Source organism: Protomyctophum bolini (genome assembly GCF_963924005.1).
Source record: "Protomyctophum bolini genome assembly, chromosome: 17".
Classification (NCBI taxonomy): domain Eukaryota; kingdom Metazoa; phylum Chordata; class Actinopteri; order Myctophiformes; family Myctophidae; genus Protomyctophum; species Protomyctophum bolini.
This window is the reverse complement of record NC_137878.1, coordinates 12,617,795-12,637,538: the sequence shown is the minus strand read 5'-3', so window position 1 is coordinate 12,637,538 and position 19,744 is coordinate 12,617,795. Positions and strand designations below refer to the sequence as shown.

The 19,744-nt window shown below is 43.0% G+C and overlaps 1 protein-coding gene across 3 annotated transcripts in view; it reads left to right on the top strand.

The window, feature by feature from the left end:
- The window catches only part of col22a1 (collagen, type XXII, alpha 1), an 82,484-nt gene that overhangs the window by 26,252 nt on the left and 36,488 nt on the right, over positions 1–19,744 (top strand). The window contains exons 12-27 of one of the 3 annotated variants that reach the window (XM_080788248.1): positions 8–46; positions 3,949–4,002; positions 4,108–4,161; positions 4,806–4,859; positions 6,937–6,990; positions 7,576–7,620; positions 10,215–10,268; positions 10,879–10,932; positions 11,754–11,789; positions 11,940–11,969; positions 12,796–12,849; positions 13,662–13,715; positions 17,893–17,946; positions 19,073–19,126; positions 19,210–19,263; positions 19,392–19,445. In XM_080788248.1, coding sequence (XP_080644374.1) covers positions 8–46; positions 3,949–4,002; positions 4,108–4,161; positions 4,806–4,859; positions 6,937–6,990; positions 7,576–7,620; positions 10,215–10,268; positions 10,879–10,932; positions 11,754–11,789; positions 11,940–11,969; positions 12,796–12,849; positions 13,662–13,715; positions 17,893–17,946; positions 19,073–19,126; positions 19,210–19,263; positions 19,392–19,445 — 798 coding nt within the window. The remainder of the gene's footprint in view (positions 1–7; positions 47–3,948; positions 4,003–4,107; positions 4,162–4,805; positions 4,860–6,936; positions 6,991–7,575; positions 7,621–10,214; positions 10,269–10,878; positions 10,933–11,753; positions 11,790–11,939; positions 11,970–12,795; positions 12,850–13,661; positions 13,716–17,892; positions 17,947–19,072; positions 19,127–19,209; positions 19,264–19,391; positions 19,446–19,744) is intronic. The other 2 variants (XM_080788249.1, XM_080788250.1) reach the window with 2 other exon arrangements.

Here is a 19,744-nt window from a genome sequence, read left to right as displayed (position 1 = left end):
TTTGCAGGGCAAAGTCATCTCTGTCAAAGGTGACAGAGGCGAGAAGGTAAGGAAGCCTTTCGCCGGCCGGGAAAAAGCACTCTCCCCGCTCTCCTCCTGACAGTGCATGAGCTTAACCCAAATACCTTTCTGTCTTTTTTTGTTTCTGCATGTACATTTACAATATATACATTTAACAGAGACCCTCAGTTGGAAACTTAGTTTCAACCTGGCATCCTTATTGTGGGACATCATGTCATCATTTTTGTCATAAATTGTGTTTTGCGAATGATGCAGCGTGTTGCTTGTACAGGCAGTTCGAGATATTTCCGCTATTTGTCACGTTATGAAGTGCTTATAACTGGCTTAGAAGTGGTTAGCACTACTGTTCCCAAAATAATTAAATGACAACAGAGCGGAAAACAACGCAACGTTTCGGCCTCAGGGGCCTTCGTCAGGTATACTCACGGTGTGCGGATCTCTTCTTTTCTTTCTCAGTTACCCTTTTTGATCCTGCACCCGTTGAAATGTGTGGATGTGCGTGCACCCCTTGACCATAGCACTACTGTTGCCTCACACAGTAAGCGGCCGCAGGGTAGAGATTGCCCCCCAGGTTCGATTCCCGGCCTTAATCCCCAATTGCGTGCTCACATCAATTAAGGATCAAATAGGTCTAAATGCTGCATAGGAAGGTCCCGTGTTCGAACCCTGCCAGGGGGGGTCCTTTCTGTGTGGAGTTTGCATGTTCTTGTTTGCGTTGGGCTTCCTTTGGGTACTCTGGTTTCCTCAGAAACCAAAAGAGATGAATGCCAGATACATATACTCCTGCCAGTGCCCAGCTTGTCCGCAAGGTACTGGCATTACATCTGGAGTTGGTCCCTGAGCGCTGCACTGTGGCTGCTCACTGCTCCTTATGAATGGATTAAAATGCAGAGGACCAATTCCCCCATGGAGACACTGAAATGTAATCAAGTGTAAGGGGATAAATATGTTGAGTCGTTAATAGTTTGAGAAACCAGCGGTGAAAAGAAAGGTACCACAATGTACGAAAAGTCCTGTTTTCAGTACAAAAATGTTGGCGTAAGAATATACTCATTGTAGAAAAGTATGCAATTTATTTAAAAAAAAGACTGATCTTGCAATGCAACACGTTGTGTGCTTATAGAGCATTTTCAAATTCATTCATTATAAAATATAGGGCTTAATTGGTTAATGTTTGTTTTGTGATAATAATAATAATAATAATAGTGAATCTACAAAGTAACTCGAAACTAAAGTTTTCAAATAATTGTAGTGGAGGCTACAATAATTTATAAAAGTACCTCAAAATTTCACTCAAGTATAAAGTACAGTACGTTCCACCACTGCAGACTTAAAGCAACTATAAGAAAAGAAAATGCCGAAAATGGATATCATACTTTGCATTTTCCATATTGTACCTCTCTCTCCCCCCTCGGTGGGGAGTGGCGGCGAGGAGAGGGCGATTACTTATAGATTCCAGTGTGTCATTGTCAGAATTACAGGACAGGTTTTACCACAGAGGATGTGTATAGCAGAGAGAGCATTGCCCACGCTCACGCCCACCCAGTCTGTTTCAAATCACATACTCTGTGTGCTCCCGTGGCAGTGCCAGCTGGGAGCCTGGCGGTATAATTTCTCCCCCCTCAGACTAAATCCTAGGCATGCATCATAGCAGCTGTCCAAGAGAAGGACACTTAACGACGGCCACAAGTGGTCTGGAAGACCAGCTTTCTCTCTCTCTCTCTCTCTCTCTCTCTCTCTCAGTCTCTCTCGCTCCCCCCCCCACTGTTTCACCTTACCCGCTCAGGTTGAAATAGTGGTGAGAAATGCACCTGTAATTTGTGCTATTATTATTGCTAAATAATACGGGTGCAATAATAGCGTATAGTTATAATAATTAGTTGCGGTGTACAGTACATTCTGTTGGCTTTATCCGCTTTTAACCTGGTGTCACAATTTGGGGGGCGTGTCTGTAGGAAAAGAAAATGTCTAAAATTGTCCACATTTTCTAGATTCCCAAAAGTAGCAAAAACAGCAGATATACAAGCTAGTACTTGGTCGTACTGTTGAAGTATGACGTTGTGGCACTGAAATCAAGTTTATACATAAGTCACCAACACTCGCATGAGCATCTGCCATGTTGACATGGCAGATGGGGGGGCTAAACAAGACACGGCTTTTTTATTTCCTCAAGAAAGTTCTCACACTAACAAAAGTGAAATGACAGTGCCTCAAAAGAGTGACACTCATTTCATCATGCAGTGTTTGCATATTTTTACTTCAACAAGCTGCGTTACAAAACCTGAAGGTTTTAAACACAGTTCATAATGTTGCACATAGTATCCCCCGTTGCTCTGTTCCGTTTCTATTTCTATATCCCTGCATGAGCCTTCAATCCACCCCCCACCCACACACCGACCCGGAAAGAGAACCCTGTTGTTTTTGTCAATGTTTAAACGTATTAAACACCGGTCCGGTGCAAAAGCAGCCTGTATGGTGTGGTTTAAAAAAAAAGAAAGTTCAGTGTTTGTAGAGTTGTGTGTGTGTGTGTGTGTGTGTGGGGGGGGGGGGGGGGGGGGGGGTGAGAGTGAGCACGTCCTCCCATGCACTCCCCCACTCTCACTTTCATCGCCTCTAATTATTTCTTTAAGAGACAAGCACAAGCATTTCCCCGTGTAATACTAGTGGAGGCTTATTTTTATTTCATTTTGTGTGACAGTGTTTTCATTACAGGGTGCTGCGGGATAAGGGACCTTTACTGATCTGTGCAGATGAAATGACGTGCGTTAAAATGATACAAGCCCCTAAAATAATTAGAGGGCCGCATTTGGTGACTTGTAAAGTGGTTTATGAAGCGCGGTGAAGTCTTGCGGCGGGGGAAACAGACATCGTGGTACTATGCAATTATAAAGCACGACTCGTTGCTTTTTCTCATTTTTGCATTCCAAGAGATTCCTTTGGCGCGGGACATGACATCAGTGTACAAAAAACCAAAACGTGCGACGTTAGGCAGAGACAATAGAAAGGCATTGTTCCTTGAGTTGTCATTGTTTGAAAGGCGTTTGACTTTGACCGCCGTGGATTCTCAGTGGGCCATCTCGACAGCATTGTCTGGCTCTCTAACCCTTACTTCCATGTTTTGTTTGTTTGTGTGTGTGTCACGTTTCGCCCTTTGTAAGAGGCGTTTTGTGTGTGAATTTGACCACTTCAACCCTATACTGTCCCTGACATTTGGCAAAAGATATAGCCGATCTACAAGCTCACAGCATGTCGCAGTGTGACATGTTGTGAGCGTGTAGATCTACTATTTGTTTTGGCAAGGACAATTGAGAAGGGGAAAAAGGAGGGGGCCAAGTGCATGTAAACCCCTGGCGGGACACATGCAACAAAGTATAAGTCAGTGTGTCCAATGAAAATGAAAATGTCCAAAACTGTTACTTTTCAAGATTCAAATTCCAAAATAGCCAAAATATCAGATCTACAAAGCTCAAACGTGATACGTTTTGAGCTTGTAGATTTGCTATCTTTGCGACACTGTAGGGCACTCCCCCCCCCCCCCCCCCCCCCCCCAAAAAAAGGGTTGAAACATACATACAAGGTTTTCTGACAACAACAATATTCGTGTAGGGTTAAAGTGGTTAACTTTCTCTTACTGTCTCATGCCGATACTGTCTGTCGTCTCATGTTTGTAATTTGTCCATTCACCTCTAACCCCATGTCATTGTGTCAATACTCCTGTGCTGCCATTTGTGATGAAGATGGTACTAATTATATGAACTAAACCACGTTCTGCCATATAACTGTATTAGGTATAAGTAACCGCAGGTTTGGCTGAGACGTTCTCACAGCACGTGTCATCGTCGCCCGACATCGCCTTCCCGCCATTTACACGTGCATGACATCAATCACCTGACAGGTCTTAACGAGCACGCGTCTTTCCTTCTACAGGGCGACTCAGGCAGCGGAGGCTTGCAAGGCAGCGCCGGACTGAAAGGCGAGAAGGTTGTGGACGACCCCAAGTGGACATGATGAACTAACTGTTGTGTTTCTGTAATGTGTATATGATGATGACCGTGATACTAATAGTTGTGGTCATGTATTTGACAGGGAAACGGTGGTATACCAGGTATTGACGGGCTGCAAGGGGACTCAGGAGAGAGAGTAAGACATCAAATCATCCGTGCACAGCACGTTCAGTCTTAAATAAGTTGTTTTAATTAACAAAGCTTTATTTGAAGCAATCTGTGTGGTAGAATATGTAATAACTTAGCAGGTGTGCTCTTCCATTGAGACATTACACAGTACGGGTGTCGGTCGCATAGGACAGTGGTTCTCAAAGTATACCCTTACAGGTCTGTATAACTCTGAGAGTGTACACGGGTCCATTTGGTGCCACTTGTGCCCTCTCACAGTTATAGGGTTCCTTGCATTTTAAAACGTTTCAGAACCACTGGGGTTGGAACCTCTGTATTACTGGTGCAACAATAAAAGCTTAGTCCAGCGGTAGATGTGTGGTCCTCCTGACGAGGAGTCCCTGGAACAACATATTTTCAGATGGGGGTTGGCGGCCAATTCATTTTTTTTGGGGGGTCCTTGACATGAAATAGTTTGAGAACCACTGGTTTTTCAGAAAACTATCAGGATTTAGAAGACATTGTGTAGAATCGAGCTCAGGTCTAAATACAGTAGGTTAAGAGTTGACCTTTGACATTGTAGATGTTGTCAAACTAAAACTAAGCACAACCTAGATGTTGCATCACACCAACTGGCTTGATTGTCTTTCTTGTTTTTGTTTATTTACCCAGGGTGCAGTAGGAAACCCTGGCGCTTCAGGACTGCCTGGCCTAGCAGGACAGAAGGTGAGCCAATACAACGTTGGTCCTCCGTTTTTAATCTATTCACAAGCCCACTAGTGCACATGTGTTTGGCACGATGATGGGATGAGGGGGGGGGGGGGGGGGGGGATTTCAAGGTAATTTTGATGCACAGTCAAAAGGCAACGTTTGTCTGCTCTACCATCAGAGTGTATTCTTCTCACATTTCTTTCTGGACAATTACCTCTCCGGTCTACTATCGATTTCCTGTGAGAATGGGGTGGCTTGGTTGGTCTTTCGCCTCGGATGGAAAGAGAGAGAGAGAGAGAGAGAGAGAGAGAGAGAGAGAGAGAGAGAGAGAGACGGACGAGTGCTAGGTTGGCCCGTGTTTGGTGAAAGGTGAAACTAAATATTTAATCAGAAAACAAAAATGGGGGGTGAGGCTCTTGGCATGCAAAAGTATATAGGTATTTAATTTTACATAGTGAAAAAGGACCATTATGATGGAGTGCTGAGTGGTGTGCTCAGTGCCTGCTTTTTTGTGGACTTCTATGCTGGCCTCTCGCTATACCTGAGTTTAGAACGCAAGCCACTTTATTTTTTGTGTTTGCTAAAAGGATTTAATTGTGTTGTACTCGTAGGTGGCGAATTATAACAAATCCACTAACTGAAGACAGGGGGAGGGTGGTATGGGCGGAAACCAGGAAAAGGAAACAATAACATTTTTATATTGAAAGTAAAATAAATGGACCATTCCTTTCCTCTGTCAAACAGAGGAGCTCAGGCTTAGAGGGAATGAGCGCCCTCTCATGTTCAAACACAGGAAATACCACACCCTGAAAAGGCTTGCCTTTTTCAGGGTGTGGTACTTCCAGCCATTTTAATAAAGGCCTCTACAGTACAAAATCCACCTTGAGTGCCTGGACCTGGATTGTTTATGCCTTCCTGGCATATTCTTGAAATTCTTCCCTCTCTCTTGAACAGGAAATACCATATTGGAGAAATAGTAGCTAGGGCTTCCATTTCTTATTTAGACAAGTGGTTCTCAAAGTGGGGTCTTGGGACCCCCAGGGGCCACTGAGGGGATTCCATGGGGTCCCTATAGCTAAATTATTCATTTGTAGGAAACAAACGGTCCCTTACAGGTGTGTAACTCTGACAGTGTGCAAATGGAACCAAATGTACCCTTGGGTCCATTTGGTTCCATTTGCACACTGTCCCTCCTGTTTAGACAGCGTGCTTTGATACTCAAACTAACAAGGCTCAAACCCTGGAGCGACCACTGTTTGAATGCTAGCAGATGTAAGTTCTCCCTCCTAAAAAAGGGTTTTGCACGAGAAGAGAGTACAGAGAGTGAGTTCAGACTGAGGCCAGAGGTCAAGGTTCTGTGGGATCAGGGGGGTGGGGGATCACAGCCCTATAGCGGATGTCCCCTGCGGTCAGGTGGCAGCTGCTGTTGCCCTTTTGGGTCTTTATTGGTTAGTTACTATAGTTCAACCCTGACACAGCAGCACCTCAAGGACCCAAATGCAGACAGGGGAGGCGCAGAGGCAGATATGTCAAAATGCAGGAGGTTCTATTCACCAAAGTCCGGGAACAAGCAACATCACACTTGACATCAAACAATGAACTGACAAGGAACTGAAAAAACCAGGGCGTATAAATACACACAAGGAAAACAGGGCACAGGTGAACATAACTCAAAATCAAGACAGGGATTGGCTAAGAGACCAACAAGACACAGGTGGAGCAAACTAATAATCACAGGTGAGACAAGACAGGTAACAGTAACCACAAAGGAAACCAGGGCACTAAATACTACAAAATAAAAGAGCACAACAGAACAGTAAAACAATAACGCAAACTAGAAAACACAGCAGAAAACGTCACAGATCGTGACATATAGCCCCTCAATGCTCTCAATATAGGCAGCATGGACTGTTTGGATTTGAACAGATGTGCATTTGTTAGCCTGTTTTCGGTAACACTTTCCATATGAAGCCATGCATATCTATAGTATACACTATACAATAGTGTATTGTAATTCTCATTCACACATTTATAATAAAAAGTTATTTTGCTATGTTCAGATTTTAACTGATTTGGCGTTTTCGCTCTACAGGGGATGCAAGGAGATGGCGGGCGTGCGGGTGGTCCCGGTCCTAAAGGTGTATCTGTGAGTACCAGTACCAGTGTTGTTGTTTTTTTTCGCTTGCTGAAAATAGCCGATCTACAAGCCCACAACGCGTCGCAGCGAGACGTGTTGTGGGCTTGTAGATCGGCTATTTTCAGCATACAAAAAATTGTAAAATTACTTAAAAACTGGATCTCTTGTCCACTAGTCCCTTGCTAACATGTTAGTCTAGTTTTTGTCATTGTTGACGAAATTGTCAGTCTTAGTTTTAGTCATCAGTCATCATAGCTTAGTTTTCATTTAGTTTCCATTTCGACGAAAACAACACTGGTAAGTACATTGTGGAGAAGGATTTTCTTAGATTATTTTCGTTGATTTATTCATGAAATTACTGAAAATAAATCATAGAATTTTGTATTTAATTCATGAAAGTTTTTAGCTTTTTTGGGAATGTTTTTTTTTAATGCTTTGAAATGGTAATAATTAAAAGAAAAATGTAGGAAACAAAAAAATAGAGGGACCCAACCATGGGTCTGCAACCCAACCATGGGTCCCGACCCGGTATTAGGGAACCAAATAATGAATGACACTATAATCTGTGTGTTACATCGTGTTTTCTTTCCCCAGGGTGAGCGTGGAACCAACGGACAGAATGGACTTCCTGGAACCAGGGTAAATAATATGTCCTTTTTTGGCTTCACTGACTGGGATCAGGATATAATGTTCTATTAACTGGTTCAATCTCACATGCTCCTTGAACATTCTGACCAAAGAGACGTTCTGACCAAATATTTGGTGTATGGGAAAGAATAGTAAAATAGTGCTTTTACTACAAATAGTAAAAGCATTGGTTCTCAAAGTGTATACATGTGTGTATGTGTTTGAAACTCAAAGCTTTGCTTCTGGGGGTCCCTTGGCACAAAATATTTGTGAGATGGGAGCCAAACCTACATTTGGGGGTCCTTGACATGAAAAAGTTAGAAAACCACTGACTACAAAATGGTTCTCTAAAGTGTTCAATCTGCACTGAATGCGTGAATGGAGTGACGTTAAACTGAAGACAGGGTTAACATGTGTTTCAGAGGAGAGGGAGAGCTGAGAGGGCTGTAATGGCACAAACAGATGTGGTTCTTCCTTCATTCACTCTCCAAGCTTCCTGTCTGGGAACCTGTGGGGGCGTTTTTGGACCATAATGCACCTCATTGAAGGCCTGCATGCACCACACAGCTTTTTTGTTGATGTCTTTCCTCGAGACTTCCAAAAAACGATAGTTTCCCTCCGTCCCGGGGGTCCAGAGTGCAATACGGAGCGACGCGCCACTAAATCAAAGCCAAGCGTTTTATTTCCCAGCGTTGTTCGATGACCTCTGAGGCGCGGGCGATATTTGATTTTTTTGTCTGATGTGGCTCGAATGTCCATGACATTACCTGGACGGAACGAACAAAACGGAAAGAGTCAAGTCGTTGCAAAGTCTGCTTATCATGAGCGACTTTGGGCTTGTTTTCTGTAAAGTCACGGTACAGAACACACACACTGGGTTGTGTTTGTTTTCTGTAAAGTCACGGTACAGAACACACACTCTGTTTTTGTTTTTTGGGCTTGTTCCTAAAGTGTAGTATTGTTTTTGGTTCTTGCGTCCTTAAAGGTTATTTAAAATGTCAAAGGCCCCCCAACTTTATAAGCATTTTTCCACAGACGCATATCTGAAAATATGTTGTGCGAGCTAGACAGACAGACACACACACACACACACACACGCACGCACGGACACACGCACACACACACACACACACACACACACACACACACACACACACACACACACACACACACACACACATTAGTTTTGACTAGATTTGTGTAGGCCTAGTTAAAATGTTTTTCAAAAACATTCCAAATATTTAACACTTGTTGTTGAACCCCTGCAGTCGCTTCCTTTATGCTTGCTTTCCGCTGGTTTCTCTCACAACATCTGGCAACACAGGCAGAGCGTGTCCAAAGTTCTGTCATGAGGACATGTCATGGTGGCTGTGAATGTCCTCCTCGGTTCACCTGCAGATATAAACATCAGCTGCACTGTCTGCGGGGATTGGTTTGCCGTATGGCTGCGCAATCTCTCTCTCTCTCTCTCTCTCCCCTGCTGACCGCCTGACCCCCGTGTTCTGAAGCACACTGTGGAAGCAGGAGGTTGGCTTTCCATTACGATAACGTTGTTGTTGTTGTTCTATGGAAACCTTGTATGTTCCCAAATACTATGCGGGACAGAAGTCCCAAGCTGATTGTGCTCTACTGTCAATTAATTAAGAGAAGGTGCAGACTCTTAGTGAAGTCAAGGTGGATTTTCTTTGCGGCATCAGTTATGACTTCACTTAATGGACACGTTTTTCTCTGCTTACCGACATTCAACAGCATTTGAATGCTGAACATAATGCATCGGTTTGTCATGCTGCTGCAGTAAATAAAATAAAAATAAATCAACCTTGTGATTGACTGTTTCTATAAATCTTGTATGTTCAAAAATAGACATCGAAATGTGTCGTGAGCTTGTTGCATAGATTGGCTGTTTTCACTACTATTGTTGCATGACACACTGTCATACGTACATACAACAAAGTAGTAGAGCGTTACATTTATGAGCAAAACATAAAACTTGAAAACTTGAAAATAATGGGAGATACAAGGTTTCTGCCGGACAACAACGATGCTATAATGTGCTGCTGATGCCAGCCAGGTGCTATGGATGGTTTCAGAGCTGTCACGTCACAAGCTGTCAGTTGACAGGTATACTCGTTGCAGGCAGTTCAGTGAAGGTTTCCTGTCTGTGAAAACACTTTACCTCAGTAAAGGTGAGAGAGGGGAAGTGGTGGTTTTAGCTGAGCCCACGTCCTTGGGGAGAGGGAGGGAGGGAGGGAGGGAGGGGAGGTGGGGGGGGGGGGGTGTCAGGATGGGGTCAGCGCGCTGAACGAGGCGTGAAGGAAGGAAGGAAGATGTGCTTGACAGACAGGTGCCACGTGTTCAGCACCTCTGTTCAGCCAAGGTGACCGACCGCTCTCCAAACAACCCGTCCCACACCTGAACGGGATGTGACTCACAAACGCCACATTGTCTTGACGTCGTCAACTGTTTAAACTTTGTTCTGACCTCTGGAGGTTTTTTGCACTTTTATTCTGACCCACCACCCCTCTCTCTCTCTCTCTCTCTCTCTCTCTCTTACTCGGTTTCAAGATGTAATACATCATTTGTTGTACTTTTGTTTCAAATTGCAGGGGCCGGCAGGCGTGGATGGAGTGTCTGGGAAAGCCGGCACTTCGGGGAAAGATGTACGTTTTGAAGCTCTATACCTGACAGCTAAATGCTGTCAGGTATAGCCCTCTGCTTTTGACATCCCCCCTATGGTCATTCATTCATACAGCCGGTGGGGGGGATTATGTTTTACCTCATGCTTCTGGTCAGACCGAATGCATTTCCCCTTTTGGGAAATGCAGACTGACGTGTGTTAAACAAATCAAAACAAATCTGGCAGACTGTACTTAAGTAAACAACTTCACTGAGGTACTTCACTGTCAAAAATACAAGCTAGTGAACATAGTTTAACTCCTTGAACACCTTGTTAGAATCCCTGTATTTGTATCGTATTGGCTGTATCATACTAATGAATTGAGTACAAAGGACCACAATGGATACAGATCCTTTTTTGTGCGATCCTCTTATAGCATAATCTTTGACTGTACTACCTGTATTGTTAATATAAGCATGTTAATAAAGTATCCCATCAATCAATATGGCATAAGTGGTTAAGAAAATGCCCCCCGTCCATCCCCATCCCCTCTAATTATTGTAATGTTACAAAACGAACCCTCAAAACCAATCTATGTACACCTGCCATTTGTCTGTGATGTTAACGGTCCATATCTTCTCTACTATTCTCAGGGTTTAAGAGGGCTGATTGGCACACCTGGGCCCAATGGGGTCAAAGGAGAAAAGGTCAGTGGTGTAAAGTACATTTGCTTAAGTATTGTACTACACTTAGTTACTATAGTCAGCTACTTTAGAGATTTTTATTTTGATTAGAAAACATACATTCTACATAATGAGTGCTTTTACTTTTGGTACTTTAAGTGCATGTTGAATTCCAGACTTTTTCCAGAGCATTTCTAAATATTGCAATATTGATACGTTTACTGGTAAGTAAAACATTTGAGTACTTTTTCCACCACTGGAAAAGGCACAGTGTCTGACTGTCTTCGGTGTGCTACTGTGTAAACGTTGGCCCGGCACCTTGATACATCCAGGAAAGACAAACGACTTAATCGTTGCGTTATTAAAGTCGTGCAGTCATAAATCACGGCAAGAAGAAAGACATTATCTTCGGTTCCTAGGCTACTGTCTCTACTTTCCAGACATTCCTCTGTCTCCCCCCCATCTGCCATCAAAGACGGCCCACTCGTTTGCCTGACAAAATAAAAATTATAGCCGAGTTCATTTGCCTGTCTATAATTACTGAGTGACGATGGTGCCAGTGACACGCACACACACACATGCATGTACCACACCCACATGTACATGTGTGTGTGTGTGTGTGTGTGTGTGTGTGTGTGCACATGCACACGCACGCACACACACCCCTAATATTGCTATACACACCCATCAGGCCTACAGTGAGAGATAAACAATGTACACACCTCCTTATTATTAGTATTATTATCATCACCAAAGGGATGCTATTATATTGTCATCCATATAGTCCATTATTGGCTCTAATATTGTGTTTATTTTATTTGATTTCTTTCTGAATCGTCTCACAGGGAGAGAGGGGACCTGCCGGAATGCCTGGGGATGTTGTGAGTACCAAATATAGATCCAATAATACATGGACCAGCTAAAATGTTCACATACAGTAGCTGTTCACATGGATTTAACGTCAACGTGTGCTGTTCATTCACGTCATATTGCACTGACTGTTACCTGCATATTGTTGCTTCCATTTCTAGGTTCGGCAAGAGGGCTTAAAAGGAGCAAACGTGAGGAATCATTTAATAATATTTATCAAATATCCTGTACATATACCTACATTTTGTGCCCTTGTATTCTTTCAGAATAGCAACGTGGAGTGCCCCCATGTTAATTGGATGATTTTTCAACACAAAATATACCCATAGTAGAAAATATTTAGCGTTGCTATTAGTGTTGGGAACCCGGTCAACTACAGTACATGTTACTGTACAGTATATACGTAGGGTTCATTTGGTTACAAGACAACCAATGAACTTGAACTGTGTTAAATATATCACAACGCTGCAGTGTTGTTTTTAGCAGTGACTTTTGATTTTAGTTTTAGTCATAGTCTCTTGAATAGTTTTAGTCACATTTTAGTCAACTGGAGTGTTTTAGTGTTAGTCTAGTTTTAGTCGACTAAATATCATAAGATGTTAGTCGACTAAATCTACAGTTGAGTACCAAATGTATTTTGGTATTTGATTTTGATTATTTGATTTTACACTTGCTGAAAATAGCCGATCTACAAGCTCACAACCCGTTGTGAGCTTGTAGATCTGCTATTTTCAGCATGCAACTAATTGTAAAATGACTTATACTGGATCTCTCGTCCACTATAGTCCCTTCCTAACATTTTAGTCTAGTTTTTATCTGTTGACGAAATTGTCAGTACATCGTAGTCTTAGTTTTAATCATCATAGCGTAGTTTTTATTTAGTCTCCATTTAGTTTTCGTCAGTGGAAAAAGGTCGTCGACGAAACATTTTTCATCTTAGTTTTAGTGGAGGAAACGCTGAAACATGTTTTCCATGTATCTGACCTCTCTGTGACCTCTCTGTGACCTCTCCTCCAGGGCCCTCCCGGAGCCCACGGACCTCCAGGGGCCGAAGGACCCGCGGGACCACCTGTAAGCATCTTGATCTATTGCTTCCTGTCCAGACGCTTCCTGTTCTGTGCATGTCTTTCTTGGACACGACCTGCACGTCGTCTCGCTTTGTAGAAAAACCACCTGTTCATCTGCATGTTGCAACCGAGAGGTTCATCACACAGGCCATGCAGTCATGTGTCCTAAATGCACTGCAAGGCAAATAACTACGTACATTTACTCTAGTAAATTTGGAGGTACTTCCATTTCTTGATACTTTATACTTCCACCCCACTACATCTCTGGGGGCAAATGTATACAGTTTTTACTCATGCTGCATGTACTTGACAGCTTTATAGTTACAGGTTACTTTGTAGATTTTAGGGCTCCCTTTTCGTCACCGCTAAACCCCTTATCCCTAAACCTCTTTGCCTTCTTTTTTTTTTTTTTACTATTTTGCAAAACATTTTTTAAAAGTTAAAATGGCCATTCTACAAGCTCACAACGTGTCAATGTAGATTGGCTAGTTGAACTATTCAAAAATGTTTTTCAAAATAGTAAAAAAAAAAAGACAAAGAAGTTTAGGGATAAGGGGTTTATAGCGGTGACAAAATGGAGCCCTTAGACTATTATTTTTTAATAAAAGTGTTGATCACAACTACATTTTTATTTTTCAATAGCATGATATATTTATGTAATTCTTACTCACAGTACGTAGATATATTATTGAATGCAGTAGTATGGTATGGCTATACTTTTATGTCCAAAATGGAAGCACTTTCTTCTTCCACCATTGGTGCATGGCCATGAACTGTGTTTGACTGTGAACATGTTTGTTTGTGCCCCGCCCCCAGGGACCACCCGGTCAACTGGGTTTACCCGGAGAACCCGGAGAGTTCGGACAGAGGGTAAGATGCTCGTCCTGGTACAACAATATGGTGTCATGGTTCTGTAAGCAATAAGCATTGGCTTCCCTGCAGTGTATACGCATGTAGTCAGTTACTGAATACAAAGCACAAAGCAATTCCTGCTCTCCCTCAATCTTTTCTCGGATTACAGTTTTAATATACGTACATCACCATCTCCTGTCTCAATTATTGACCTGTCAAACACCTCTCCTTCCTAATCAGTGACCCGTCGACAGGTGTGTCGAACCCCCCGAATCCCTAAATTAAAGGAGAAAAAAACAAGACTTATTTTCTATCATTTACCCACCCCATGAAGCCTCGAATTCGCAGAGATTTTTGTTTTTGTCACATTCCTAAAGCCAATCATTTCGGTCATCGGTGGCAGTGTTCAGAGAAGTGGACCATTCACTGCCACGCCATTATCATAAAAGGCCACATAAAGGCTCCGTAAAGCTTCTGTTAGCTGGCGCGCTACTTTATATTAAAGTACTGTGGTGCTAGATTTTACAGCTCACTACGCAGTAATTGGTATAGCGTCTATAGCCAAAGCTTTGCTATTTTTAGCAGTTTCCAATCATGCAAAGAAACAAATTAGCCTCTTTATTTACTATTTTTAACAACTCTTCTTGATGCTTACAAGACAATAACAGCTGGAGCTCTTTAAGGTTGTGCATTTTAAATGTCAGAATATTTAGCTGCCTCTTGTTTGTGGGCTTCATCTCCATATTCTCAACATGCGGCCCAAGTACCCCCCCCCCCTCCCCCCCTACATTTAGGCCTGACGTCGAAATATATATATATATTCTTTGCTCTGAAAGAATATATATTCAAAGATTTGTGCCACATTTTTAAGATTTTTCAAAAATAGCAGATCTACAAACTCGTATAGCGCTATAAGCTTGTAGATCTGCTATTTTTCAATAGCTAAAGCATAACATAATGCTTAGTTAAACACCAAAAGGGGTTCCCGTCCAGAATGAGGCGGTTCCAGGGGGCTGCCAGCTACATGATCGATATTTGGGAACAACAAATAATGGTCTGTAACTCTGATAGTGTATACAGATGGAACCAGATGCGTAGATTGCGGTCGATCAGAGATGAAAACGGTATTGATTGGGCTTCCGTGGCCTAATGCAGTGCATGGTTCTCAATTTAAGTAGGGTTCAGCATATAGTATCCCTCAAGGTTCCTTGAGGGGGTTCCAAATGGACCCTTTACAGGTCTGTAACTCTCAAGAGTGTACTGTACGGCACACCGTCACTTACAGGTCCATTTGGTTCCATTTGTATACACTCTCATCAGACACGCTCTAATCTAATGCTTATCGAAATGTGGGTCCTTGAAAAGTGTACTGTTAGCACTGTGCTCTGTTCAACTGCTTCTCAGCTGTGAAACCAATTTCACCAGGAACTTCAGCTCAGCTGACCACAAGTGATGCGGACATACAAGTAGCATATAGTGCCGTACATTATTTTCTTGGAATGAAGATATAATAGTTTATATTCTCAGAGGCAAACCTTGAGGGCATGCCCCCGCGGTCATCAAGTGGATTTTACAGTTTGTAAATGTACAGTAGTGAGTGTGGCTACAGTGTCAGTGTGTTTAAATTAGAAAAACACCCCATTTCCTCTGCGGCGGCGCGTTTGGCCCGGGCCAACCCCCAGTCCGTTCCTCCTTGTCCTTTTGTAGTTTTCACTGGAGGTCTCTATAGCGTTTTATTGCTCCAAAGGGCTTTCCAAGTGAATCCACCACACGGTCTGTTGGAGGGGTGAAAAAGAAACAGATGAGCGATGACCTAGATTCTGTTTGCTTCTGCTTGTTTTACCACAAGCTCAAACAACTGTTGTGCTCAAGCTTGTTGCTTCACGTGTGTGTGTGTGTGTGTTAAGGCTGTACCCTAGCCCTTATTTTAGGACTCGAACTTCGGCAGGAATTTGAGTGAACATTCAGACCAATCATGACAAACACAATTTTTCGGGCCAAACAAAGAATTAGAAAGTAGATAAAACGGCACGTTACAACACGTTTTGTTCTTCTTTGTAATTATTTGGTCCAAAATATTGTGTGCGTTGTCATGATTTGTCACGACAAGAGTTGGCTTCGTACGACGCTTAAAGGTCTTTAAGTTTTGAAATGCCTATGGAGAAAATGAAATGGAGAATAATTTCCTGGGCCACTCGTCGTTCTGAAAGGGGGAGGGACTGCGACGCTCTATTGTGCAAAAGGATGCCCGTTAACAGATTAAATGTAAGCAGGGCGCAGCAGGGAATCGAACCCCATCCCAGTAAACCAGGAGCTCCATGCCTGTGCCAAAGTGCTTTGTTTGCGACGCAACGCAAAAACCTACCCTAGGAGTAGGAGCCCTACCCTACCAGCCCTACCCTACCAGCAGCAAAGAATACAAAAACAGATACTTACCGTGAACCATCACGTTCTTCTGCAGATGACAGGCAGTGTCCACAAGTTAGGTGAAATAAGGTGAAATGACAGAACCGGACGAAATTGTGGCAGTCGACGCAAAAGACGCAACGCAAACGAGTGTAACAGCAGGCAGCTCGACGCGACGCAACCGCAGGAAGCCGGAACGCAAACGCAAACGAGAGCAACACCATCAGTACCCTGCAGAACCACACCAGCGACAGCAAAGGACAATAAACAAGATTTGTACTCACTGCGCAGCAAGCAGCTCTTCCCAGCAGCAGCTATAGCGTACAGTTCCTACCTCAATGTCTTGTGCAGGGAGGGGGGCATCGGTCTGGGACACTTCACATGGGCTCCAGGGTGGGGGTCCTCGGAAGCCTAAATTGGTGGGGCTGTGGGGCCCACGGACATGGCTCGTCTCAGGGTCCAGGGCTTGGTGCTGCCTACACCACTGGTGCAGTGACTCTTCATATTCTGGAATTACATGAAGAGAAGTGTCATTAGTGTTATGTAGGCCTACATCACATTAGAAACACTGTGGCTGTATAGCCTTGTCAGCCCCCACAACCCATATTTTACAACTTATCATCCCTCCCCCATTATTTTATAATATATATAATTATTTAACATGACATATATATATATTATAATAGAATACATCAATATTAATTATTAAACCAAAAGTTCAAACATAAATCAAATGCTTTCAAAATAAACAAACAGTTAACCAGTTGATCCAATTAGTTAATGACACCAAGCCTATATGACTCACCGAATAATAACCAAGGATTGTCACAGTGAACAGGAACCTGCTGTTGCTGCCATGCTGCTGCCAAACATTTCAGCCATCTTGCATAGGTGGAAGTGGGGAGTGTAGGAACTGATGTCACCTTTATACTGCCTTGATTGACAGTTGACATGGGTTGCCATTTGCGGGTTGCCATGTTGGCTGGGTTACACTTACATTTTTAATATATACATTTTCCCCCAACTTTTGAAATATGTTTTCCCTTCAGCTTTGAATGAAGTTTAAGACCAACATTGTATTGTGCGTTTGTGACAATACCAATTTTATATTGAAGATGAAGTGTTAGCATGTTTAACCAAAGTGGGTGTGTGTGTGTGGGTGTGTGTTTGTTGCTGATTGGCTGCAGGCCCATCACCAAATGAATGTGCACAGGGGATTTTGGAGAGGGACAGCACAACAAGGAGATAGACATAACTTGACAGGAATGCACGAGAAACTTACTTTTTAACATACAGTATATAACATTCTCGCCGAGATATATTTTCGAGTTAATAAATAAATATATATAGATATATTTTTTTTTTATTAAAAAAAAGAAAAAGAAAAAACGAATGGTTCGAACCCATTAATTAAGATTTGAGTGCCAACCCTAATGAGCGAACATTCGAACCTTGAATGTTTGGGGACAGCCTTAGTGTGTGTGTGTGTGTGTGTGTGTGTGTGTGTGTGTGTGTGTGTGTGTGTGTGTGTGTGTGTGTGTGTGTGTGTGTGCGTGCAGGTCACACACACACACACACACACACACACACTCACTCCACGGGCAATCTCAGTTGCAGTGCGGGGAGTCTCCGGCAGATGGCAGTGTATTTCCAACCCTAACCCAACACAGATTTCTAATAGCATTTTAGCTTGCTACTTCTGACTGTTGTGCAAAGAAACAAACATGCAATAAGCTACCGGTACTTAACTTGAAAGGTATATAAATGTGCAACTTTCTTTGTCTTTTAGGGAAAGAAAGGTGAAAGTGGGTTACCTGGAGTGGACGGGCTTCCTGGACCACCTGTAAGAACAATATTTGATTATGCACGCACATACACGCACACAAACACAAACACACGCACGCACGCACGCACGCACGCACACACACACACACACACACACACACACACACACACACACACACACACAAACACGTACCACACCCACATGCACATGTGTGTGTACACGCACGCACACACACACACACACACACACACACACACACACACACACACACACACACACACACACACACACTCATATGTGGCTGCCCTGTGACATGTATGGGTCATGTTGTCAGTAGGCAAAATGAATGCAGGCACGCTGAACTTCCAAATTAGGACAATATCCCCCTCTAGTGGCTACTGCTTGGTACTGCTTCATTTACTTTGCACTGATGCTGTGTCTTTGCTGCAAGCCTGCACCATAGCTAGTTATTCTCTCCACAAATACTGTATGTGTACAGTACAGTATACTGTGTTGCACATTTTCTTTATTTTATTAATCTCAACATTCTCCAGTTCTAGGCTACTCTGCTCTATTACTGAATGTGGTTGCTACTGTAATATTGTACCACAACATTAAGTTAATATCAATATCAGTTTATAAACTTGCGTTGTTCACATTTTTCTTTCATAACATGCCCCTGAAGTTAGAAAGAAACGTGTTCAGCTTGTTCTGTGATTGACAATCACAGACTTCACAGACTTCCACATCGCCACATGGGGTGCAGTGCCCGGTGTGGAGTCGGGCGGACCCACGGTTGTCCAGAACCGCCCCAAAAAGGCCTCTGCCCGGGCTCTGGACAGGGCCCTGCCCAGCGTCCATATATGGAGCTGGCCTGTTCTGACATCATTCTGACATCTGCATAGACTCCATATTTGGCATGCCTGACAAAGAACTCCATATATGGGCATAAAAGTACACACACATATCTGGGTGGGGCATTCATTTCCAACTTGCATCGTTCCAAGTAGGCCAGTGCCCATTCTGCCCAACGGTCACCGCTCTAGTATAATGAAATGGTTGAAGCAGTTTTTAAGGACCCACTTTTAGGCCAGTGCAACAGAGCATGCTTTTGCCTTTTTTAAACCTTACCCTTTTTAACCAAATACATACATACATAATATTTCTCTTCTTCATTTGTTAGGGCCCCCAGGGGCCTGCTGGGCCACAAGGAAATCCAGGACACACTGGACCTCCCGTAAGTCTAACAAAACTATCTGTATATAAATTATCCTACAAAACACATGACAATATTATTTAATACTTTCTTTCTTTACCAAGGGCCTCCCTGGTGAGATTGGATTTTCAGGCAAACCAGGAGAGTCGGGAAAGCCTGTGAGTTGGTCCTGTCTCCTCAAATACATGCGTTATTCTTTTCATGCATGTTCGTTTAACGAAGTGAATCACGCTGAGTACTAGTGCAGTACTAGTAACATTTATTTTGTTTACTTTGTTTTCCAAAGGGTATGCCTGGCAAAGACGGCTTGGATGGCCTTTCTGGAAACGATGGATCTACAGTGAGTACAGTAGCACTGCCTTTGCAGCCCACGTTGGTATTACAGGTGCAGATGCCTGTCGTATGAAATGTGCTATAATATACAGTAAATAAACTTGACTTGACAGGGGACTATAGTCTGTAGCTATAGTCTGTACCACTGTGTTCTGACCAGCATGGCGCATTACTGCATTGCAAACGGATGCAATTCAGAACTCAATTGATGCAATTCAGAATTCAGAACAGTTTTTCCTTTAAAAAAAATAACTTTACTTAGTTCACCGAAATTCCCTTTGGGCTCTATACTGGGCCCTTATCTCC